At 43.5% G+C, this 25,106-nt stretch overlaps 1 protein-coding gene and 1 long non-coding RNA gene across 2 annotated transcripts in view; one reads left to right on the top strand and one right to left on the bottom strand.

Annotated features, from left to right (window-relative positions):
- LOC308670122 overlaps positions 1–25,106 on the top strand; it is a 236,326-nt gene that overhangs the window by 54,617 nt on the left and 156,603 nt on the right. The window lies entirely within an intron of this gene.
- Positions 1,160–23,594, bottom strand: NDUFA9 (NADH:ubiquinone oxidoreductase subunit A9). Its single transcript, XM_081331342.1, has 11 exons — positions 23,462–23,594; positions 20,588–20,752; positions 17,603–17,700; positions 15,918–16,009; positions 14,588–14,729; positions 13,128–13,230; positions 11,603–11,670; positions 9,900–9,976; positions 6,206–6,301; positions 3,685–3,751; positions 1,160–1,425 (listed from the first exon to the last, which is right to left on the bottom strand). The coding sequence occupies exons 1-11, from the start codon at positions 23,514–23,516 to the stop codon at positions 1,252–1,254; spliced, it is 1,137 nt and encodes a 378-aa protein (XP_081187468.1). The 5' UTR covers positions 23,517–23,594; the 3' UTR covers positions 1,160–1,251.

The following is a 25,106-nucleotide window of genomic DNA, read 5'->3' as shown; positions in this document are numbered from 1 at the left end:
ACTGAACAGCAGACCGGAGAGCCGTGGGCCTGCATTTACTGCCTTTCTAGGTTATTCACCGGATGCTGGCTAACTGGGATGGCGGGTGGAGCTGAGGGGAAGGACTGTATGTAAGGCACTGGGAGGAAGTCACTCCCAGCGCTGACTTTGTTTGCCGTGATTAAACACTGGTCAGACCGTTCCTGTTTTGCCAGCAACCTTGTCGTCCATCACTTGTCATCTGTGGGAACCAGGGCTGGTCAGGACGCTGACAGTCAGCCCCCCCGTCTGAGTATTGGAAGAATGCTATCCTCTCAGCCCTAGTCCTTTTAAAAAAAAAATTAGTCTCAGCCCTAGTCCTTTTAAAAAAAAATTAGTCTAGACATACCTACTTCCCTCAATTATACATTGTATGGTTTAGCCTCCAGACCCACTTATCGTCTTGGTTGCTCTCCTCTGCCCCCTTCGCGGGGGTCTAGCATACAGGATTTTGTAACACGTTACACCTGTCCATTGAGGTAATACTCGTGACTGGTCTAAATGTAGCCACTCTCTTTGCGCCTCATCCCGGTTTAAACGGACTGAACGATTTAACCCAGTTCAGGGAGCTGCGGCTGACAAAACCCCTGGGAAAAATTAAAAGCTGGCACTTAAAACTGGGCTAAGAGAGTTGGGCTAACCACGGAGCAGGTGTTGGGGACCCCTGGGACAGAGGAGGCGTGGTTAAAAAAAATTAAAATAAAAATAAAACAAAAGGTTGAATAATTTCTTGCAGTTTTGCTTACTGGCTGCACTTTGCTCGGCGTTGGAGCTACGCTACGGCTGAGCTACTTCAGTTGTAACGTTAACGCCCTGGACCCCATTTGTTTAGGCCAGGGGTAGGCAACCTCGGCTCTTTTATGACTCATGGACTTCAACTCCCAGAATTCCTGAGCCACCTTGGCTGGCTCAGGAATTCTGGGAGTTGAAGTCCATGAGTCATAAAAGAGCCAAGGTTGCCTACCCCTGGTTTAGGCCAAGAACCCCGCCCCCCCTGGCAAACATTAAATAACTACAGTACCACACAAGAAGGTACTTAACGTCTGAGGGTTACACAATGGCAATAAAGGTATTCTACTCTAGAAGGCTAACGCTCCTGATGGCCTCTCGTGATCGTAAAACCAAGCGAGGAGGATAGGAAAAGGTGGAGGCGATTTATCTGAGATTTTAACGTGCTCTGTACGGAGTTCTTCAAACCAACGTAGTCCGTGGAAGCTCTCAGAAATCCACTGGTTAAATATGAGTGACAGGGGTGGCCGGTTTGGCATCTTCCAGTTCAGCATCCACCCAGAAGGACTTGCGATGGCGGCGGAGAACTTCGATCGCCTTCATTTCTAGCGGGGTTGGGTTAACACCCAGGTCCTCCAAGCCAGGAAGATCCGGAAGCCTCTTATCAGTCACGGAGAACTTGAAACAGATAAGAAAAAAGCCATTATATTCCACGGGCGCGTATGCGTTTTAACTCTGCGATGATTCAATAAGGCAACCGTATCGTGCCGAGTAAGGGACAAGGGCCATTTGCTGGAGACGTCTCGTGCTTACAGTGTGAAAAAGGAGGGGTTGTGCGAAGAAGGCTCACAACTCACTAATCTGCTACTGAACAGATTCCGTATTAACCCATTAGAAAATGGGTCACTTTTCATCTTTAGGAGTGGAGTAATATTCGCTTCCTTACATCTGAAAGAGTATGACGGGAAGAAAAGATCCTCTGGTTAATAAAAAGTAGAAATTGGATAAAAACGCACGCTTTTACCTTCCAGTGCTCAAACTGGCAGCCTTTAAGGCTTGTGGACTTCAATTCCCCGAATTCCTCAGCCAGCCTTCTGCATGCATTAGGCCAATACAGGCAGTCCTCAACTTACAACCGTTCATTTGCTGACCGAAGTTACAACGGCAACGAACCAAGCGACTTAGGGAGGACTGGTTTCATGCTTATGACGGCGGCCGTCTCCCAGCGTCACGTGGCCCCTTTTTGGTGACCTTCTGGCAAACAATGTCAGTGGGGAAGCCACTTTTGCTTAACGACAGTGTTACTAATTTAATAGCTGCAGTGGTTCATTTAACAACCGTGGCAAGGAAAGTTGTAAAAGGGGCCAAAACTCGCTTAACAAACTTCTCACTTAGCAACGTAAAATGTTGGGCCCAGTTGTGAACGTACGTCGAGGATCTACCTGGACATCCCATAAAGCCATACATTATCTAAAATCCTCATTCTGAAAATCTTACTTTTTTTTAAATGTTATTGATTTTCTAGTGTTCCATTTACATATTTGAAAAGCAACGGGGCGGCTGAGTTGCAATAATTCAATTACACACAAATATCCTTAGTACAAATCTCAAACTGTTACAATGAATGTTTCCTCTCTTTTCCCCTTAATATGTACTGTCTCACATTTAAATTAATACAATTCTTATTCTATCGATTAAATAAAGAATAACTTTCTTACATTTAATCAATAGTTTTTAATTTATATATATCTTAAATTATTTTAACATTCAATCTTTTTAGACAATCAATGACCTAATGAATTTTCCCCAATTTTAATTTGCCATTAATATTTAAATTTAACGTTTAATATTTATCATTTCCAAATTTTAAATGACCCCAATTCCCTTTATCACAATTCCTCACAAAATCTGATCTTCAGTGCACCCGTCTTTATCTATCTGAGTTCTCGCCATCTACATCAACAAATTAATAATACAATATAATATTTTTATTTTCTAATAATCTCCAAATATCTTAAGTTTAATAACCAAAATACAGCCCATGTGTTAAGATAAATATCACGGTCCCATTCAAGGCATCTGTTCGAAATCATTACTGGAGAGCAGCATTTCAAGAATTTGCAGGACAGTAATTGTCCTAAGAGGGACGCGGTGGCTCAGTGGGTTAGGACGCTGAGCTTGTCGATCAGAAGGTTGGCAGTTTGGCGGTTCGAATCCCAAGTGCCGCGTAACAGAGTAAGCGCCTGTTACTCGTCCCAGCTTCTGCCAACCTAGCAGTTCGAAAGCACGTAAAAATGCAAGTAGAAAAATAGGGACCACTCGGGTGGGAAGGTAACAGCGTTCCGTGCGCCTTTGGCATCTAGTCATGCCAGCCACATGACCACGGAGACGTCCTCGGACAAGTGCTGGCTCTTCGGCTTTGAAACGGAGATGAGCACCGGCCCCTAGAGTCGGAAACGACTAGCATGCATGTGCGGGGGAACCTTTACCTTTACCTTTAATTGTCCTAAGATTAACTAGCTGCCTTCTAAAACACCTGAATTTTTCAAAACGAGAATATTAGGGCAAGCTCCCTTATCTTGAGAATTTCATTTTTGTTGTTGTTCCTTGTTCCTTTTCTTAGAGGTATCTCTTACAGTATTTCAAAATGGCTGTGATTTATTGCAATGCAAATCTAGGAACTGCCACATCCCGATAAGGAACATAATGTAACAACCTTGTGTAAACCTTCTTAAAATCAACATTTATTTTCTGGCCCTTAAAAAAATAAATAAAAATCCATCTAGATGATCCTGTTCCGTATTTCAATAGGACATAATTTTTTGCCACACTCCTTATTATTGTGTTATCTGTTTGATGCGAAAGGGAAAGCACACTATAAACGAGAACAAACAAATGAAAGCGGAAAAGTATCAATGTTTGCAGCTTTGCACTCACCCGGTCCACTTTGTCTCTTGTTATCGAGGGCTCAAATGGATTCATCTCAAAAAACCTTGCAAAGAAACTGCAATTTAAGGAAGAGAGAAAAAAAAAAGAGAGAGAGAGAGAGAGAATTCAGCTGTTTATGTGAATGCCTAGATTAGAATATCCAAGCCAGAATCTGCTTTGGTCTGCATTTAATACTTTTGATATATCAGATTCGCCTATTGACAGAACGCTACCCAGCGGTTGGTGTTTAATCAATTGTTGTTGTTGTTGTTAGCTGCGAAGTCGTGTCCGACCAATCACGACCCTATGGACAACATTCCTCCAGGCCTTCCTGTCCTCTACCATCTTCTGGAGTCCATTTAAGATCACGCCTACTGCTTCAGTGACTCCATCCAGCCACCTCGTTCTCTGTCGTCCCCTTCTTCTATTGCCCTCGATCTTTCCCAGCATGAGGCTCTTCTCCAGTGAGTCCTTCCTTCTCATTAGGTGGCCAAGGTCTTTGAGTTTTAGCTTCAGGATCTGGCCTTCTAAAGAGCAGTCAGGGTTGATCTCCTGTAGGGCTGACCGGTTTGATCGCCTGGCAGTCCAAGGGACTCGCAGGAGTCTTCTCCAGCACCAGAGTTCAAAGGCCTCCATTCTTTGGCACTCAGCCTTTCTTATGGTCCAACTTTCACTTAATCAATACAACCTAGATATTCTATCGAGTGGAGGCTATTGATTGTAACTGGAGTTTTTAAGTCTCCAAAATGCGTTCCCAAACGTGACTTGGGATTGATGCCTGTGGGGATTCTCAGTCATCCAGCTCATGCTTTTCCCAAAGGTGTTTCTCCCCCCCCCCGAAAAGGCAATTGGGATTTTCTTGGGGTTTCCCCCCCCCCTTGAAAACTGAAGAAGCTTCTGGAAGGAGAAGCGAAACTTTTTCAAGAAAAAAAAACGAAACGAAGGAAGTCCAGTTGCCTTTTGGAAAAAGCACCTTTGGGACGACTCGTGCTTCTCACATTTAAGCTGGGATTTTCAGCGAGATCCACGGTCGTTGTGTGTGTTTTTTTCCCCCCTAGCCTATCCTAAAGACCAGGACCCCTTCTTGCTCGGTTTCTAAAAACTTCAGCAAGAAAAATCGGGAGGGAAACCAATAAAAAGCAAAGGGAAAGTGAAGACAGCCTCCTTTGGAATCGGAAACTGGGTTTTGGAGATGTGCAAGAAAACGACTTTTGCCCTTGTTGCAGGGGAACTGCCTCCTCTTTCCGAGAAGCAACGCAATTCTCAACACTAAATCTTCACAAACCATCTTAATCCTCTGCTCCAGTTTCTTGCCTGCTGTACTATCACACTGAGCCTGGGTCCCTTTGGAACTGCGGGGAGGTATTTCGCCTTGCAAGGGTGGCCACTGACAGAGAGAAGCCCAGGCAGAGGAGACTTTTTTTAAAAAATCCCATTTATATCCCGCCCTTCTCCGAAGACTCAGGGCGGCTTACAATCTAAGAAGCACAAATCAAATGTGCTTAGCAATAGCCTTCATTCTATGTATATACCTGTTTATTAGGGCTTTCGCCCCCCCACCCCAAGCAGCATTTTTACAAAGTCAGCTTATTGCCCCCAACAATCTGGGTCCTCATTTTACCTACCTGGGAAGGATGGAAGGCTGAGTCAACCTTGAGCCTGGTGGGACTCGAACCTGCACTAATTGCAGGCAGCTGGTGTTACTTAAGGAGGCATTAGCCCACTGCGCCACCAAGGCTCTTTTATGCGTTGTTCCTAAGTACGGTGAGAGCTACATAAAATAGGTACTTTACAACTAGACCAGCTTTTACCTGGTGTGAAGTTTCTGCCCCAAAGAGTATTTATTTATATATAAAACTACACAGTGAAGGGTTGCTGGAATTGGGTATGTCTAGTTTAATGAAGAGAAGGACGATGGGGGACATGATAGCAGCCTTCCAATATCTCAGGGGCTGCCCCAAAGAAGAGGGAGTCAAGCTATTCTCCAAAGCTCCTGAAGGCAGGACGAGAAGCAGCGGATGGAAACTAATCAAGGAGAGAAGCAACCTAGAACTAAGGAGAAACTTCCTGACAGTGAGAACAATTAACCAGTGGAACCACCTGCCTCCAGAAGCGGTGGGTGCTCCAACACTGGAAGTTTTTAAGAAGAGGCTAGACAGCCATTTGTCTGAAATGGTCTAGGATTTCCTGCATGGGCAGGGGGTTGGACTAGAAGACCTCCAAGGTCCCTTCCCCACCCTATTATTCTGTTATTCCTTGATCCGCTTTAGCAACAGAACTACGGAAGGAATTTCCCGACAGTGGGGACAATTAATCAGTGGCATGGCTCGACTCCCAAAATTGTGGGCGCTCTATCACTTGGAGATTTTCAAGAGGGGACTGGAGAACTTCTTGTCCAAAATGGTAAGAGGGTCCCCTGCGTGAGCGGGGAGGTTGGATTAAAAGACCTCCAAAGCCACCAGTGATTCAACACCCTTGAGGTTCAGCCTACGAGGGAACCCATCACCAACCCAGTAACGATCGGACTTACTGGAAGAGAGGACGAGGCAGGGGGTACGTGAGGAAGGGTCTGTGCAACACCGAGTACAGGAACTTGATCATGTCATACAAGAGGTATCTGTGAGGTCTGCAAAAGAGTGGGGGGACGGGGGGAAGGGAAAAAGAAAATTGAGCAGACGTGAGACGAGAAATAGGCAGCATAACAATGAGTTAAGAACTTTTGACGTACAGGTAGCCCTCGACTCCAACGACAACTCATTTAGTGACCGCTCAAAGCTGTAACGGCACTGCGACAAAGTGACTTACGACGGCTTTTCACACTTACGACCGCTGCAGCCTCCCCCAAGGGTCACGTGATCGAAATCCAGACGCTTGGCCACTGGCTCGTATTTATGACGGTCGCAGCGTGTTTCCGCCCCCTCCTCCTCCCCGGGGTCACGTGATCCCCTTTAACGGCCTTGTGGCAAGCAAAGTCAATGGGGGAAGCCAGACTCGCTTAACAACCGTGTGACTAAACGACTGCAGGGATTCGCTTAGCAACGGTGGGCACGAAAGGTGGTGAAACGGAGCAAAATTCACTTGACCAATGTTTCACACAGCAACGAAAATTTGGGGCTGAGTTGTCGTCGTAAGTCGAGCGCTGTGTGTGTTTTGCATCTAAACCGGGATGTATGTTTACTGAATATAAAAATGGCTACTTTTCTTTTGCCTCCCGGCTACAAAAGTACCAGTCTTGTCTCTGTGGAGTTTCTCACTCCTCCAGGTCACAGCTGTCTCAAAGATGCTTTTTCAAAAGTCAACTGGACTTTGTTTATCCTTGATGATGATGAAGACATTTCACTTTCTCATCCAAGAAACTTCCCTCCATCCCCCCCCCCCCATCCAGTCACAACTGGATGAAGCTCCTCGGACGAGAAGCGAAATGTCTCCCTTCATCGCGGAAAAACGGCCCAGCTGACTTTTGAAAAAAGTGCCTTCGGGACTAGCAATCTTGTGCTGTTTTGTCATTTTCACCATTAACCTAGGGACAATCATACAAATCTTTCCATAGCTGATACACCTGATACATCGATGTGCTAATTGTGAGATGAACAGGTATGAACAGGTAAGAATTAAGGCTGCAATTGATACTGGTCCAATTCGACCTGTGGTCAGCACCACCGCCTTCCTTGATGGCACATATGAAGGCTGAGCTTAAAATATATGACAGATTGTATCTATCTATCTATCTATCTATCTATCTATCTATCTATCTATCTATCTATCTATCTATCTATCTATCTTTTTTTCCTCTCTCTCTGTCTGTCAGTCTATGTATCTATGTATGTATCTATGATCTATTGTATTATTTCAATCCTATCATCTATCTCTATCCATCTCTCTCTATCATCTCTATCTATCCATCTCTCTATATATCTGTCTACCTATCATCTATTGTCTATTGTCTCAATCCTATCTATCTCTATCTATCCATCTATCATCTGTCCATCTCTCTCTCTATTTATCCATCTCTCTATCTACCTATCTACCTACCTACCTATCTATCTATCTATCTATCTATCTATCTATCTATCTATCTATCTATCTATCTATCATCTATTGTCTATCGTCTATCATCTCAATCCTATCTATCTATCTATCTATCTATCTATCTATCTATCTATCTATCTATCATCTATCTATCTATCTATCTATCTATCTATCTATCATCTATTGTCTATCGTCTATCATCTCAATCCTATCTATCTATCTATCTATCTATCTATCTATCTATCTATCTATCTATCTATCTATCTATCATCTATCATCTATTGTCTATCGTCTATCATCTCAATCCTATCTATCTATCTATCTATCTATCTATCTATCTATCTATCTATCTATCTATCTATCTATCTATCTATCTATCTATCTATCTATCTACCTATCTACGTATCTATCTATCTATCTATCTATCTATCTATCTATCTATCTATCTATCTATCATCTATTGTCTATCGTCTATCGTCTATCATCTCAATCCTATCTATCTATCTATCTATCTATCTATCTATCTATCTATCTATCTATCTATCTATCTATCTATCTATCTATCTATCTATCTATCTATCTATCTATCCTCAAGGCAAAGAATAGGGGCAGAGCCAAGCTGATCTTGTAAGACTTGAACCCAACAAGTCAAAATGAACTCTTTTATTTACGCAATCATTTCTGCGACCTTAAAAATGATTTTCTGGACAAACTCGGGAGCCGGGGAGCTTACCCACCCCTCCCTTTTAAACAATTTGGGGCTGGAATGGGGTGGAACTGGACCTGCCTTTTAAAGCTTTCTTCCCAGTATGAAAACTATGTAGCAGTTCAGTTAACAGCCAGTTTAACAAGACCTCCGAATCTTTGTAATACAGAACGTCAAAACTGTGTAAATAAAACGCAACTAATAAAAGCCTTGCCCGACTATTGCTGCATTGTGCAGGGAAAGAAAAACCGCTTGGTTTTATTTGAAAACAATAAAACAGTACTGATTTCTAACCTTAAGAGTTTATGGGGGTTTTTTTGTTTTGCTTGATGCACAACCTCACAAAAATACAGCGGGTTGGCACAAAAAGGAGACTACAGCTAATCCTTGACTTAAAACGCTTCGCTCAGTGTCTGTTCGAAGTGACAACAACACTGGGGGAAAAAGTGACACAACCGTCTTTCGCGCTTCTGACCGCTGCAGCGTCGAAAATTCGGCTGCTTGGCAAGGGGTTCGCCCCAAGCGGTCAACGGTGCTCCGCTGTTCGAAACGTGTATCGCATCTTAACTAGAATGTATTCATGACGAGTAAATGGCTATGGAGGTTCTCGGTCATCCAGGTCGTAGCTGGCCCAAAGGTGCTTTTTTTTCAGGAGGCAACGGGACTTTCTCGTTTTTCTTGGAAGGCCTTTCGCTTCTCCTCCCAGAAGCTTCTTCAGGTTCTGACCGGATGATGGGAAACGGGAGGATTTATACTCCTTGCAGACAGCTGGTCCTTTGCCTTCTTTTAGAAAGTCGTTGAGGCCACTCGGAGGCTTACCTGTGTCCTCAGGGTCACCTGAGTGGTGCAAATGGGTGTGGAACCTCCTAGGAGCTGCTGAAAGGACCGTGTTCCAAGTTCCAAGAAGGCTCCCCACACATTTGCACCGCTCAGGTGACCCTGAAGACATAGATAAGCCTCTAGGTAACACTAATGACTCTCTAAAAGAAGGCGAAGGACCGGCTCTCTGCAAGGAGTATAAGTCCTTCCCTTCCCCACCATCCAGGCAGAGCTGAAGAAGCTTCTGGGATGAGAAGCGAAAGTTCTTCAAAGAAAAAGCAAGGAAGTTCAGTTGCCTCCTGAAAAAAAACCACCTTTGTGAGATTTATGACAGGTACCTGAGATGAACTGTAACTGCTTGGGGCAACGTATAGACTGAAGCTCCTGTCCCAAATGAAAGGGGGAAGCTTGCTGACCTATCGATAAATCCAGAACAGATCTGCCCAGAAGAGGAAACCCAATTTCTTTGAGTATTTGAGAAAACTCGCCCTATAACAAATGGCTGCCCTTATCAAGTCCAGCCCAAAGAGGTGGAGATAGGAGACAAATTTTCTGGGCAATGTTTTGAAGGTTTTTTTTTTTTAAAAAAAAGGAACACAACATCATAGACAGAACAAATATAGTAGGTTTTACGCGAGAGAAGCAAAAAACAAACAAACAGAAAACATACCCAACCAGTGCATATGTTTTTCCTTTAGAATCAGGGTCCTTGATAGCATTCATTACTGCCCGGGCTACATCAACCACCTATCAAATAATATTCCACAGAAAAAAAAATATTGACGTGGTTAATTAAATTTTGTCAAGGTAATGATTTAGAAGCTAACCAGCTGATGTAATGTAAGATGTATGATGTAATGTTGGGAATGACTCAGCAGGGTCTGTGTGCCTTTAAGAGCCAGCTGGGCCTGTGTCTCTTTAAGAGCAAGCAGGGTCTGTGTCTCTTTAAGAGCCCTGCATAAAAGGGAAGGCTCCGCAGATGTGTGCTCTCTCTTTCGTTTCCTGCTGTAACTGCTTTGTGTTGGGAGACTGCTGCATTAACACGTGTATATTGTTCCTGGTGTACGATATGTAGATAGTGTAAGATAAACCATCATTTAATATAGACCACTGTTTACTGTGTTTACTCCTGGGTTATCTCAGCGCAATAAGACTGTGCAGGCTCTGACAAATGTTTTGAGGTTAAGCAAAATATACAGGTAGTCCTGGCGTTACAGCCACAACTGAGCCCAAGATTTCTAGCTGTTGAGTGATTTGCGCCCCATTTAGAACCTTTTTTTTCGTCACAGTTGTTAAGCGAATCGCTGCAATTGTCAGGTGAATCGTGGAGTTGTTAAATGAGTCTGGCTTCCCCTATTGACCTTGTCAAAGCCCAGCTAGGAAGGTTATCGATGGTGATCACATGACTTGGGACAGTGCAACGGTCATAAATACATTCCAGTTGCCAAGTGCCCAAATTTTGATCACGTGACCACGGGGACGCTGCAACGGTCCTGAGGATGAAGAACAGTAGTCAAGTCACTTTTTTCATTGCCAGTGTAGTTTTGGATGGTCACTAAACAAATGGCTGTAATTCGAGGACTACCTGTACATGAACCAGCTGTGTGGAGCAGTAGCCAAAAAAGCTAATACAATCCTGGGTTGTATAAACAGAGGCACAGAATCAAGATCACATGAGGTATTACTACCGCTTTACAAAACCCAAGTGAGGCCACACCTGGAATACTGCAGCCAATTTTGGTCAGCATATCACAAAAAAGAGGTTGAGAGTTTGGAAAAAAAATCAGAGAAGAGCAACTAAGTCCTGGAGACTAAAACATACGAAGAACAGCTGAGGGACTAAGGTTTGGCTAGTCTAAAGAAAAGAAGAAATAGGGGAGACATGATAGCAGTGTTTCTGTATTTAGAGGCTACCACAAAGAAGAGGGGGTCAGGTTGTCCACCAAAGCACCAGAGGGGAGGACGAGAAACAATGGTTGGACACTGACCAAAGAGAGAAACACCTTGGAATTAAGGAGACACTTCCTGACAGTGAGGACAATCAACCAGTGGAACAGCTTGCCACCAGAAATCCTGGGTGCTTCATCACTGGAGGTTTTTAACAAGAGGCTAGGCAGTCGCTTGTCTGAGATGGTATAGGTTCTCCTGCTTGAGCAGGGGGCTGGACTAGAAGACCTCCAAGGTCCCTTCCTTCTATTCTATTCTATTCTATTCTATTCTATTCTATTCTATTCTATTCTATTCTATTCTATTCTATTCTATTCTATTCTATTCTATTCTATTCTATTCTATTCTATTCTATTCTAATTCTAATTCTAATTCTAATTCTAATTCTAATTCTAATTCTATTCTAGACATTTAATCAGTACTTACATAGACTGGCTGCTTCACAGTTTTCTTGCCAAAGCCAACGATGGGTACTCCGCCAAACCGTCGCAACTCTATATCAAGAGAGGTAAGTCAACTAAAGATCCTTATTCATATTACCACTTTGCTTAGTTATTTCCCAATACATTTTAGAGCAGGGGTCCCCAATCCATGGGCTGTGGACTGGCGCCAGTCCACGGCATGTCAGAAACCGGTCCGCACAAACCAGCAAAGCCCCATCCGCGGGATGCAGGCAGCACACAAACCCACGCCCCCACCCGTCCGTGGAAAAGCCTCCCTCCATGGAACCGGTCCCTGGTGCCCCAAAGATTGGGGGCCGCTGGGTTAGAGGATGTATTTATTTTAACGTTTAACTTTTTTAACTTTTGTAAAAATGTAAAATGTAAACATGTTCGCAACTGCACATGCTTTACACCTAAAATCAGGAATAAGCCTAACAGAATTCAAAGGGGCTGAATTACATATTCATAAGAGTCTAACATTTATAAAATTTCCATTACTCACAACAGGAATATTAGGTATTATATAGATGGGAAACCCAAAAACTGTGGATAAATAGGGCTGACCGCAGTGTTACACATCTAGTTCTTGCAACTAAATTTCATTTTTGATGTGTGCCGTTGTGCCCACAGGAAAAAAAAATGACAACCAAGGTTATCTTACCTTGTCCTGTCTTATCGTATCATCTTATCTTACCTTACCTTACTTTATCTAGTAACCATGAATTTACAATATTTTTTTAAACGATCAAATAGGAAAGGGTCCCCTAACAATCGTTCCTGGAATCACCAGAAATCACTAGGATTTGAAACCAAGATCTGAAAGGTTCATTACTGTACAGATTTAAACGAGAACCTTATTAAAAGGGGTGCAGTTATTTTCACATCAATAATGTAACCACAGAATGAAAGCAAAGGTCCAGGGCAGCTTTCATGACTGCATGAATATATGTTCTGTCAAATACCTGTCTCTTTAGTAAAATAAAGCAGAGACATCACCCTGTCAAAAAAAGTGCGTATAGTCAAGGCTATGGTCTTCCCAGTTGCAATGTATGGCAGTGAAGGTTGAACCATAAAAAAGGCCGAGCGCCAAAGAATGGAGGCGTTTGAACTATGGTGCTGGAGAAGACTCCTACGAGTCCCTTGGACTGCAAGGCGATCAAACCAGTCAGTACTAGAGGAGATCAACCCTGACTGCTCTTTAGAAGGCCAGATCCTGAAGCTAAAAATCAAATACTTTGGCCACCTCATGAGAAGGAAGGACTCACTGGAGAAGAGCCTCATGCTGGGAAACATTGAGGGCAATAGAAGAAGGGGACGACAGAGAATGAGGTGGCTGGATGGAGTCACCGAAGCAGTAGGCGTGAGCTTAAATGGACTCCAGAAGATGGTAGAGGACAGGAAAGCCTGGAGGAACATTGTCCATAGGGTCGCGATGGGTCGGACACGACTTTGCAACTAACAACAACAACTTAGTAAAATACTTTATATGTCACAATAAATATACTTACCGGCGTAATAGTTTAAAAACCTGTCTTCTCTCCCGTATATATCAGAAGGCTTCATAATGATGGCATCTGGAAATTCCGCCCTGACAACGTTTTCTCCCTCTGCCTAGGGATCAAGTCATTGGAAGATTATTCAACTTCTCATACCAATGCGAGACAGGTGCAATTTCAACAACCAAATCTTGCAGAATATGTCCTCCTAGCCCAGGGGTCTTCAAACTTGGCCCTTTGATGACTTGTGGACTTCAACTCCCAGAATTCTTCAGCCAACATGGTTGGCTGAGGAATCATGGGACGGGTCTTCAAACCTGGCCCTTTCATGACTTGTGGACTTCAACTCCCAGAATTCCTCGGTCAGCGTGGCTGGCTGAGCAATTCTGGGAGTTGAAGTCCACAATTCATAAAAGGGTCAAGTTTGAAGACCTCTGTCCTAGCCCCTTCCCAATTGTACATTTGAGCGTCTGAATATTCTGGCCCAGATGTGAAGCTGCACACGTGTCAGCAATGAGGACAAGCTTTGAGTGAAAAGCGGCACCTGGTTTTGCTTAGCCGAAGTCTGGCAGCAATCCAAAAAATTAAAAAGATTAAAATGGAAATGATAAGGAGCTGGATTTTTTTTTCCAGGCCTGGACTGTAAGGATGTGCAAACATACCTTACCAAACCAGACAGGTTAAGGCAATGTATAAATATCAGAAATACAATTCAGATGATGATGATGATGATGATGATAATAATATCATCATCAAAACTGTGTGATTATGGATGAAACGCGTAACAGTGATACCCATCGTCATCAGGGCACTGGGAACTATGTCCAAAAACTTTGCAAAATACATCGAGAAATTGCAGCTTCCTGCAATAACTCCAGCAAAGCCTCAAAAAACTGCGCTACTCGGAACATCTTACATTTTAAGGAGATGCCTGGTTGATACCTAGCATGCTGGCAGCAACCCGTGTCAACCATAAGTGCCAGTCAATTTGAGTGTTCAGTTGACTGAGGTTCATGTCTAATGAATAATAATAATAATAATAATAATAATAATAATAATAACAACAACAACAACAACAACAACAACGATGATGATGTTGGAAGGGACCTTGGAGGTCTTCTAGTCCAATTCTAATTAGAATTCGAATATAGAATAGAATATAGAAAAGTTAGAAGGGACCTTGGAGGTCATCTAGTCCAACCCCCCTGCTCAGGCAGGAAATCCTACACCATTCCAGACAATCATTGTCCAGTCTCTTCTTAAAAACCTCCAGTGATGGAGCACCCACAACTTCTGGAGGCAAGGAGTTCCACTGGTTAATTGTTCTCACTGTCAGGAAGTTTCTCCTTAATTCCAGGCTGCTTCTTCTCCTGCCTTCAGGTGCTTTGGAGAAGAGCTTGACTCCCTCTTATAATACAATTACAAAGCAGCCGGATCTCAAGATAAAAGGGAAACATCGCTGAACGGCTCACCTTAGTCCTGAGGTATTTTGAAGGGCTTTTGCTGTCCGAGTTTAAATGAGAAAAATGGATCAATTTTTCCACTCCAGCCTGTTTTGAGAGGCGAGCGATATCTCTGGGGAAGGAAACAAATACGTCTTCGAAGTTGAAGTTCCTAAAACGGGACCGAAAACAAGAATTAGTATCACTCGTGTTCATGGGAAAAGTGTTGCTGTTCCCCCCCCCCCCCACGCACAATAACCAGGACAGTGTTGCACAGAACTTACAGAACATTGATTTATGTATTATGGGTAGTCCTCAGCGTACAACAGCTCATTTAGTGACTGTTAGAAGTTACAACGGTACCGGGGGAAAAAGCGACACAGGGCCATTTTTTCACACTTACGGTCCCCCCGGGGTCACGTGATTTGCATTTGGACCCTTGGCAACTGGTTCGTGTTTATGACGGTCGCGGCGTCCCGGGGTCCCCTTTTGTGACCTTCTGACAAGCAAACGGAAGGGGGAAGCCGGATTTGCTTAACGACAGGGTTACTGACTTAACAACTGCAGGGATTCACTTAACAGCCATGGCAAGTTGTATGTAGTATGTTTTAAATATGTGTTATGTATGCGTACACTTTGAGAGGAAGCAACTAAGTTTCATTTTTAATGTGTGCCATTGTGCCCACAGGAAAAAAAATGACAATAAAGATTATCTATCTATCTATCTATCTATCTATCTATCTATCTATCTATCTATCTATCTATCTATGCTATTGCTATATCATCTATCTTCTATCAACTATCATCTCTATCTATCATCTATCAAGTATCAAGTATCTCTATCTATCTCTATTTATCTATATCTATCTATATGTATTTCTTTATCTCTATCGTTTGTCTATTATCTATCAATCATTTGTCTATTATCTATCAATCATTTATCTATTATCTATCATCTATCTCATCTCTATCATTTATCTATTATCTATCAATCATTTATCTATTATCTATCATCTATCTCATCTCTATCATTTATCTATTATCTATCTATCTATCTATCATCTATCTATCATCTAAGAAAGGTCATAAAATGGGGAAAAATTCACTTAAGAGGTGTCTGGCTTAGCAACAGAGATTTCAGGCTGAGTTGTGTCATAAATGGAGGACCACCTGCGTTAAGAGTTATTTCTCTCCTTCATTTTGTCCAACTCGTGGCAGGACAGGCACATAAGCTCCTGCCTATTTTCCCCACAACAACCCTGTAAGGTGGGCTGAGCTGAAAGAGACTACCAGTAAGGTCTCTCTGGCACCATGATGGCCCATCCTCAATTTATTTCACCCGGGGGGGGGGGGAATTCACCTGGTCTCCCAGTCTCTTCCGACCAAGTTGATTACCACATGGCTGTTTTCCACAGCTCTCCAGGTGGAATCTTTGTCGCGGGCATCCCATTCCTGGTGACCACAAAAACACCAAGTAAATTAAATGATGTCCGCGCACCTTTCACAGAGTAGGCCCAGTAGTTTGCGGCCCATGTAATAGCAGTAACACTTACAGCAACAGCACTTAGACTTATATACCGCTTCACAGTGGTTCACAACCCTCTCTAAGCCGTTTACAGAGTCAGTCTGTTGCCCCTCCAAGAATCCGGGTCCTCATTTTACCGACACCAGAATATGGAAGGCTAAGTCAACCTTGAGCTGGACAGGATCGAACTCCGGGCAGTGGGCAGAGTTTGCCTGCAATGCTGCATTCTAACCACTGAGCGGCCACAGACAGCAATAGCAACACCGCTTAGACTTGTATACCGCTTCACGGCCCTCTCTAAGCGGGTTACACAGTCAGCCTCTTGCTCCCAACAATCTGGGTCCTCATTTTACCGACCCTGGAAGTATGGAAGGCTGAGTCAACCTTGAGCTGGACAGGATCGAACTCCAGGCAGTGGGCAGAGTTTGCCTGCAATGCTGCATTCTAACCACTGAGCGGCCACAGACAGCAATAGGAATACCGCTTAGACTTATATACCGCTTCAAGGCCCTCTCTAAGCGGGTTACACAGTCAGCCTGTTGCCCGCAACAATCTGGGTCCTCATTTTACCGACCCTGGAAGTATGGAAGGCTGAGTCAACCTTGAGCCAGACAGGATCGAACTCCCGGCAGTGGGCAGAGTTTGCCTGCAATGCTGCATTCTAACCACTGAGCGGCCACAGAGAGCAATAGCAATACCGCTTAGACTTATATACCGCTTCACGGCCCTCTCTAAGCGGGTTACACAGTCAGCCTCTTGCTCCCAACAATCTGGGTCCTCGTTTTACCGACCCTGGAAGTATGGAAGGCTGAGTCAACCTTGAGCTGGACAGGATCGAACTCCAGGCAGTGGGCAGAGTTTGCCTGCAATGCTGCATTCTAACCACTGAGCGGCCACAGAGAGCAATAGCAATACCGCTTAGACTTATATACCGCTTCACGGCCCTCTCTAAGCGGGTTACACAGTCAGCCTCTTGCTCCCAACAATCTGGGTCCTCATTTTACCGACCCTGGAAGTATGGAAGGCTGAGTCAACCTTGAGCCGGTCAGGATCGAACTTCCGGCAAAGGGCAGTAAGTTAGCCTGCAATAGCTGCATTCTAAGCACTAAGCCACCGGGGCTCTTAACGCTTTTGTCTAACAGGAGAACATACAGGTAGTCCTCGATTTACAATTAGTTCATTTAGTGACCATTCAAAGTTACAACATCACCGCGGTCACGTTATCCAAATCTGGATGCTTGGCAACTGCCAGACGCCCTTACCAACCTTGTTGCCAACTCAACAACGGCAGTGATTCGGTTAACTGCGGTTAAGAAAGGTCGTAAAACGGGGCAAAACTCACAAATTTTGGGCTCAATTGTGGTCGTAGGTCGAGGACTGCCTGTTATGACCCTCTTCCTGGCACCAACCAAGCTGTTAAGATTAAGAATCCCAGGAAAGGCAACGTCTAGGGTTAAAATACTTTCGCTTGTATTTTTCCGCCTTCGTCAGGATTTGAGGCAGACTCACACACCCCCTACCAGAAAGATAAGTTGTCCCAGGTCCCCCATGGGCCGAAGGTAGAGGAGATCGTACTCGTCACAGCGATACGGGATGACGACTTGGGAACCGATACGGCCTAGAAGAAGAAGAAGAAGAAGAAGAAAGTTTCTTTGGAATGGGTTAATTGCAGGATATGAAACATTAGCGTTGAGCCGTAAACGCTTTTTGCATGTCAGATTGCAAAAGTGGTTTTTCATCCAGGCATTATCTTCCTTTGGGTTTCCAGAAGCCCCGTGGTGCAGAGAGAGTTTGATCTTACAGGGAAGGCGCCAGGCTAGAAAGTGGGAGAGCGTGAGTTCTAGTCCCACCTTAGGACAGCTGGCTGACCTAGAGCCAGTCACACACTCTCGGGATTGTTGTTTGTGGGGGGGAGAAGGAGGAGGGAGAAGCGTTGGGTATGTCCGCTGCCTTATTTGTTAAAATAACAAGCAATAGCGCTTAGACTTATATGCCGCTTCACAGTGCTTTACAGCCCTCTCTAATCAGGTTACAAAATCAGCCTGTTGCCCCCAACAATCCAGGTCCTCATTTTACCGGCCTTGGAAGGATGGAAGGCTGATTCAACCTTGAGCCGGTCAGGATCGAACTGCTGGCAGTGGGCAGTGAGTTAGCCTGCAATGCTACATTCTAGCCACTGCACCATCATGGCGCCCTCTCTCTCTCTCTCTCTCCATCTATCCCTCCCTCTTTCTCTCTTTTCTTTCTTTTCTTTCATCTATCACAAAAGCAATAGCACTTAAAACTTGTATACCGCTTCACACAGTGCTTTACAGCCCTCTCTAAGCAGTTTACAGAGTCAGCCTATTTGCCCCCAACAATCAGGGTCCTCATTTTACTGACCTCGGAAGGACGGAAGGCTGAGTCAACCTTGAGCCGATGAAACTCAAAACTGCCGAACTGCTGGCAGCATCAGTCAGCAGAAGTAGCCTGCAGCACTGCACTCTTAAACCACTGTGCCACCACAGCTCAAGGGTGGGATACAAATAAATAAATAAAGCAAAACATTGACACTTCCCCTATGCTGGGGGAAAAAAAAACGCTCCAGTTTTCTAACCTATTTTTATTTCACGGATTAGAACAGAGATGGGAGATCCTGCTGGAGGCAGAAATAATTTAGCCTGAAGGGCCTGGCCCTCTGATCTTGTAGCCTTTGCCTGTCCTTAAAATGCCAACATAAGCCGTGTGAAACATTTAAGTTGACCCAAACCTTCCATGATATGAATTACCACCACCTAATATGGATTTGCCTTGTTGCTTTTAAGAATTAGTAAGACAGTATCTCACCTGGCATGTAGCCAAAACAATTATTTATCTAAATATGGTGTTTGTTAATCAAACATTATAAGGTGACTAACAAAATCCATGAGAAAAAAGGATTTAGAAAATATATAAAAATACATTACCGTATGTAAAATATTACCATATTATAGCCTATTGAAATAAACTAAAAAAAAATCAGTCCGAATTTAGTAGAATTGTCATTTCTCTCTTTGACGTTCCGCTACTTTAATTCTTTTGTGCAATCTTTTTTCCCCCAACGTATCAACTGAAGGGAATCCACATTTCAATAGTTATGTTACCTGGAGTTTTCCAACGTTTGAGCAATTGTTATTTTAGCTGCTAAATCAAAATACATAATAAACTTATTCCAAACTTAAAACATGTGTTGTTGCTTTTTTGTTTAGTGGGGGAGACTTAACTCCTTTCCAAATTTTATGCCATTTTTATGACGGCCGTATGACAGAGGGTTCTCAAAAAAAAAAAATTTACCCCTTAAAACTATAAAATGAACTTGTGCGCTCCTGCCTCGCAGTTCTGACAAGGGAAACTAATGATTGATTGAGATTAGGATTGGGGAAAAATATATATATTTTTTTACTTTTAATGTTACATTTTACTCTCTCTAGAAAACAACAAGGATGCCGAGCAACAACGCTGTTTTATTGGAAATAGGAAGGGGGGGAAAAAGAGACATTTTGGGGGAAGAGAAACTTTTTAATGGGCAGAATGACCGCAGTTCCTTTTACATAACTTGTGCAATAATGGATTTTATTTTTTTGAAGAAGGCAACACACACACACACACACACTAAATTTAAAAACTGGAATTCTGGGTGTAGACATTTGAAGTTAGTAAAAATAAAAACGATGAACTCCGAGATATAAGAGAAAATTCTTGTTTACTGCTGAGCTTGTTGACGAAAGCTCACCAATAAAGAAGAATTTTCTCTTATATCCTGGAGTTCGTTCTTATTTTTACTAACTTCAAACACACACACACACACACACACTGTCAGAATCCATTTATATCATATTCATAAATGTATGTTTAAAACGCTGTTCCTGGATTCTGCCATCTCCCGAGGAGGAAGGAACGAATGTGTACTGAGCCTGTATTAGGCATTTCAAAGGAAAAGAGAAGCCTTTTGAACTGGGGGAACAAAAGGGGGGGGGGTTAGGGTAGGTAGCATCTGGCTTGTGTCAAGGAAGAGAGCAATAAACATAAAAAGGTCCTAAGTTCCTTTTTCCCACAAGAGGGATGATACGAGGTAAATGATGGGGGTCTGACCAAATGGGGTTAAGGGGGGGGGTTGAACCGGGAACTCTTTATAAGGGTTTAGTTTGCAGAATATTAAGTCCTGTCTTGTATTCCTACAACCAAGCATGTCATAGTAAAGATTCCTTTTGGACTAAGATTTGGCTCCGAGTTTTGTCTTCCTAAGACGTGGTTTGGGGTGGGTCCTGACACACACACATACACACACACACACACACACATATATAAATTTTATGAAAAGCCCTTCTGATTGCTCATTTACAAAGAAATTTCATGATACTGCCAGAGGATAAACTTGTAGCATTTACCTTCATGATTGAACGGTATATTGGATTGGTAAATCAGATAAGCATTAATAAACAACAACATTAATTTATTAAATGAAGTCTGTCCTTGTCATATATTACCTAGGTGATTAACAATATATCGGCCCAAAAATCCTGTGGCCCCAAAGACCGTGGCAACGATACCACTGACTGACGAACGTCCGCTGCGTCCATGAGGCATCACCGAATAGTGGATTGAGCGATCTTGTTGAAGAAGCGACAACACGCCTGCAGAAATGCCATAGCCTAAAACACAAGGACATTGAGCACACATATGAATATTTACTCATCTCCCAAGATTTCAACTCAACTCAAAATTTCCATCACTCAGCGAGACAGTGGTTGGGTTTTGCCCCGTTTTACGACCTTCCTTGCCACGGTTCTTAAGTGAGTCACTGCAGCTGTTAAGCTAATAACACGGTTGTGAAAGGAACCTGGCTTCCCCCGTTGACTATGTTTGTCGCAAAAGGCGATCACATGACGCCGGGGCATTGCAGCCGTCATAAATATGAGTCAGTTGCTAAGTGTCTTGAATTTTGGTCACGTGGCTTGCTGTGAAGACTATCGCGTTTTCCCCAAAATAAGGCCCAACCAGAAAATAAGCCTTAGCATGAGTTTTCAGGATGCTCGTAAAATCAGCCCCACCCCAAAAATAAACCCCAGTTAAGATTGTCAGTCGTGCCGTATTTCCCCGAATATAAGCCCTAACCGGAAAATAAGACACAACGCGTCTTTTGGAGCAAAAATTAATATAACATCTGGTCTTATTTTTGTGGGGAAACACGGTACCTGTAATAACTCATTGCTATACGAGTTGCATGGCAGAGAAAGGAGAATAAATTTTCCCTAACATATTTCCCCCCAAAATAAGCCCTAACTGGGAAGTAAGGCTTAATGCGTCTTTTAGAGCAAAAATTAATGTAAGACCTGAGAGTTCTCTGTACTGCAGTGAAATCAAAACAACTACACAGGGTTCAAAGAAAAAAATCAATATATAAAACAATTTCCTCCCGATACAGCTACCCAACAAGAAAAAAATAAAATCTGCTTATGGTTTTAAGAGAAGAAAGGGATGACACAGATTGAGGTGGCTGGATGGAGTCACCGAAGCGGTAGGCGTGAGCTTAAATGGACTCCAGAAGATGGTAGAGGACAGGAAGGCCTGGAGGAACATCGTCCATGGGGTCGCAAGGGGTCGGACACAACTTCGCAACTAACAACATGGTTTTAAGAATATTGGCTCAGCACTATTCTGGACTGTCAAAACCAACAGGACAGGGGTCTTCAAACTTGGCCCTTTTATGACCTGTGGACTTCAACGTGTGCCTGGCTGAGGAATTCTGGGAGTTGAAGTCCACAAGTCATAAAAGGGCCATGTTTGAAGACCCCTGAACTAGGATAATAAAAGAAAACCTATCAACGTGGCAATTTATTCAATTCAACCATTTCTTGCCTATTGACCCCGGCTCCTGTCGCTACAGAAAGAGATTCACACAAAATAGTCACTTCAGGCAGGAAATTGCATTTTGTCCTTGCACCTAATCTGGGTTATATATAGCTAGTCCTCAACATACAAGAGCTCATTTAGTGACCGTTCAAAGTTACAACGGTACCGGGAAAAGCGACTTATGCCCATTTTTCACACTTGCGGCCCTTGCAGCATCCCCCACGATCACCTGATCAAAATTCAGATGTTTGGCAACTAGCTGATATTTATGACGGTCGTGGCGTCCCCGCCCGGGCTGACGTGATCCCCTTTTGCGACCTTCTGACAAGGAAAGTCAATGGGGGAAGCCAGATTCACTTAACCACCGTGTTACTAACCGAACAACTGCAGCGATTCACTTAACCACTGCGGCAAGGAAGGTCACAAAATGAGGCAAAATTCACTTAACAACTGTCTTACTTAACCACGGAAGTTTTGGACTGAATTCCGGTTGTAAGGACAGGCTGTCCTCCACTTACCAGTTCGTCTAGTGCAGGGGTCGGCAACCTTGGCTCTTTTATGACTCGCGGACTTCAACTCCCAGAATTCCCGAGCCAGCATAGCTGGCTCTGGAATTCTGGGAGTTGAAGTCCGCGAGTCATAAAAGAGCCAAGGTTGCCGACCCCTGGTCTAGTGATTGCTCGAACTTACAACGGCCCTGAAAAAAGGGACTTACGACCGTTTTCCCCACACTTAACGACCGTTGCCGCCTCCCTGAGGTCACGTGATTAAAATTCCCACGCTTGGCCACTGACTGACTCGTATTTACGACGGTTTCCCCCCCACCCCGGGGAGGGGGGGTCACGTGATCCCCTTTTGCGACCTTCTGACAAGCAAAGTCAATGGGGGGGGGGAAGCCAGATTCGCTTAACGACCGTTGTTCCTTAATGAACAACTGCAGCGATTCACTTCACAGCTACGGCGAGAAAGGTCGCAAAATGGATCGGCGTTCACTGACGTGTGGCGCTTAACAACAGAAATGTGTTTTTTTTGGGGGGGAAGCTAAGCTTGTAAGCCGCCCTGAGTCTTCGGAGAAGGGCGGGATATAAATGGAATTAAAATAAATAATAAAATAATAAAATAAAATAAAATAAAATAAAATAAAATAATAAAATAAAATAAAATAAAATAATAAAATAAAATAATAAAATAAAATAAATAAATCAGCTGGGGTCGTAAGTCGAGGACTAGCTGGTCCCGGGCCCTCCCGGCGGCTTTTCTGCCCGACAGGGATGGAGAAGGGGCGGCTTCCGAGCGCCTCCCTCCCGAGGAGGCCACGCGCGGCTCTGGCAGCCCACGGAGAGCCGCCTTCTCGCGTGAAAAATAACCCCCCCTCCCGGCGTCCTCCCGGTGACCTTCCCAGCCGGCGTCGCCGGGCCTGCGGCGAATCCCCGCCGCTCCCTTGCCCGGGCTGAGCTCCAGGAGGGGCGGCCGGACGCCCCTCGGACGCCGGCCCGGCCCGGACTTACGCTTCCCGAGGGCGGAAAGCGCCGCGCGAGGAAGGACGCGCACGAAAGCCGCCATCTTGCCCGGCCTTTGTGGCCAGCCCCGCCCCCCGCGCTACGGCGGCCTCCGAAGACCAAACGGCGGGCGGCGACGTCCCTCCGCAGAGCGCGCTCCGGGCGGCGAAAGGGGGTGGGCGGGGCCTAGGAGTTCAAGGGATGTGACTGACAGCTCAGTTCCCACCTAAAATAGGATACGAGAATAGAATAGAATAGAAAAGAATAGAATGGAACGGAACGGAACGGAACAGATCAGAACAGAACAGAACAGAACAGAACAGGATAGAAATACAGAATAGGATAGGATAGGATAGGATAGGATAGGATAGGATAGGATAGGATAGGATAGGATAGGATAGGATAGGATAGGATAAGATAGGATAGGATAGGATAGGATAGGATAGGAAAATGGAATGGAATAGAATAGAATAGAATAGAATAGAATAGAATAGAATAGAATAGAATAGAATAGAATAGAATAGAATAGAATAGAATAGAATATATGGAATGGAACGGAATGGAATGGAACAGAACAGAACAGAATAGAAATACAGAATAGGATAGGATAGGATAGGATAGGATAGGATAGGATAGGATAGGATAGGATAGGAAAGGAAAATTGAATGGATTGGAATGGAATGGAATAGAATAGAATAGAATAGAATAGAATAGAATAGAATAGAATAGAATAGAATAGAATAGAATAGAATAGAATAGAATAGAATAGAACAGAACAGAACAGAACAGAACAGAACAGAATAGAATAGAATAGAATAGAATAGAATAGAATAGAATAGAATAGAATAGAATAGAATAACAAGAGTTGGAAGGGACCTTGGAGGTCTTTTAGTCCATCCTCCTGCTCAGGCAGGAAACTCTAGACCATTTCAGACAAAAAGATGCGGGAGTGGAGGCCAAGTTAGAAAGGCAATCAAAAAGTGACTTACAACTCTTCGGTTCTTAAGTGAATCACTGCAGTCCTTAAGTGACTCATGCAGTTGTGTAGCGAGTCTGGCTTCTCCCATTGGTTTTATTGATCAGTAACCTACTGGGAAAGTCACAAAGTGGTGATAGGGCAGGGCAACCGTCATCAATACATGCCAGTTGCCAACCGCCAGAATTTTGCTCATGTGACTGTGGGAATGCTGCAACAGTCATAAGTGTGAAAAATCATCCTATTACTTTGTTTTTCAGTGCCATTGTAACTTCAAATGGTCACTAAATAAAGAATTGTAATTCAAGGACTTACCTGTATTAAGAAAGATGCAAATTCTGCTGGGAAGGAGATGATAAATTGATAAATTTGCTCCTTGTGGAATGTCATTTAGAATCAGTGTCATTTAGGATTTGAATGATTTAATGTTTACATCTAATTCATGTCTTGGTGTTTGATTTGTTGTATTCTGACACATCGCATATACCAAATGTATGTATCATTTGTTTCTGTACCATGTAAAAAGATTTAATCTTCTCTTTAATAAATGGTTTTTGCTTTGCCTAAATTATTTTGTAATTCATATTTTGTAACTGGCAAAAAAGCTCCTTTGGAAAGGTAAAATTGTTTTCTCTCCCAGATTTATCAATTAGTTCTTCAACTCTATGCAAATTTGGG

This window comes from Vipera berus (assembly GCF_964194415.1).
Source record: "Vipera berus genome assembly, chromosome: 6".
Classification (NCBI taxonomy): domain Eukaryota; kingdom Metazoa; phylum Chordata; class Lepidosauria; order Squamata; family Viperidae; genus Vipera; species Vipera berus.
Note: the sequence above shows the minus strand (reverse complement) of the source record. Positions and strands in the feature narration are given on the sequence as shown.

Excerpts from the sequence above, each read along its gene's own strand:
- NDUFA9 (XM_081331342.1), bottom strand. The coding sequence starts at position 23,516 with ATGGCGGCTTTCGTGCGCGTCCTTCCTCGCGCGGCGCTTTCCGCCCTC. Across the intron at positions 13,231-14,587 it reads CAAAATACCTCAGGACTAAG|GCAGAGGGAGAAAACGTTGT; the intron begins GTGAGCCGTTCA and ends CTTGATCCCTAG. Across the intron at positions 11,671-13,127 it reads GTTTTTAAACTATTACGCCG|AGTTGCGACGGTTTGGCGGA; the intron begins GTAAGTATATTT and ends CTCTTGATATAG.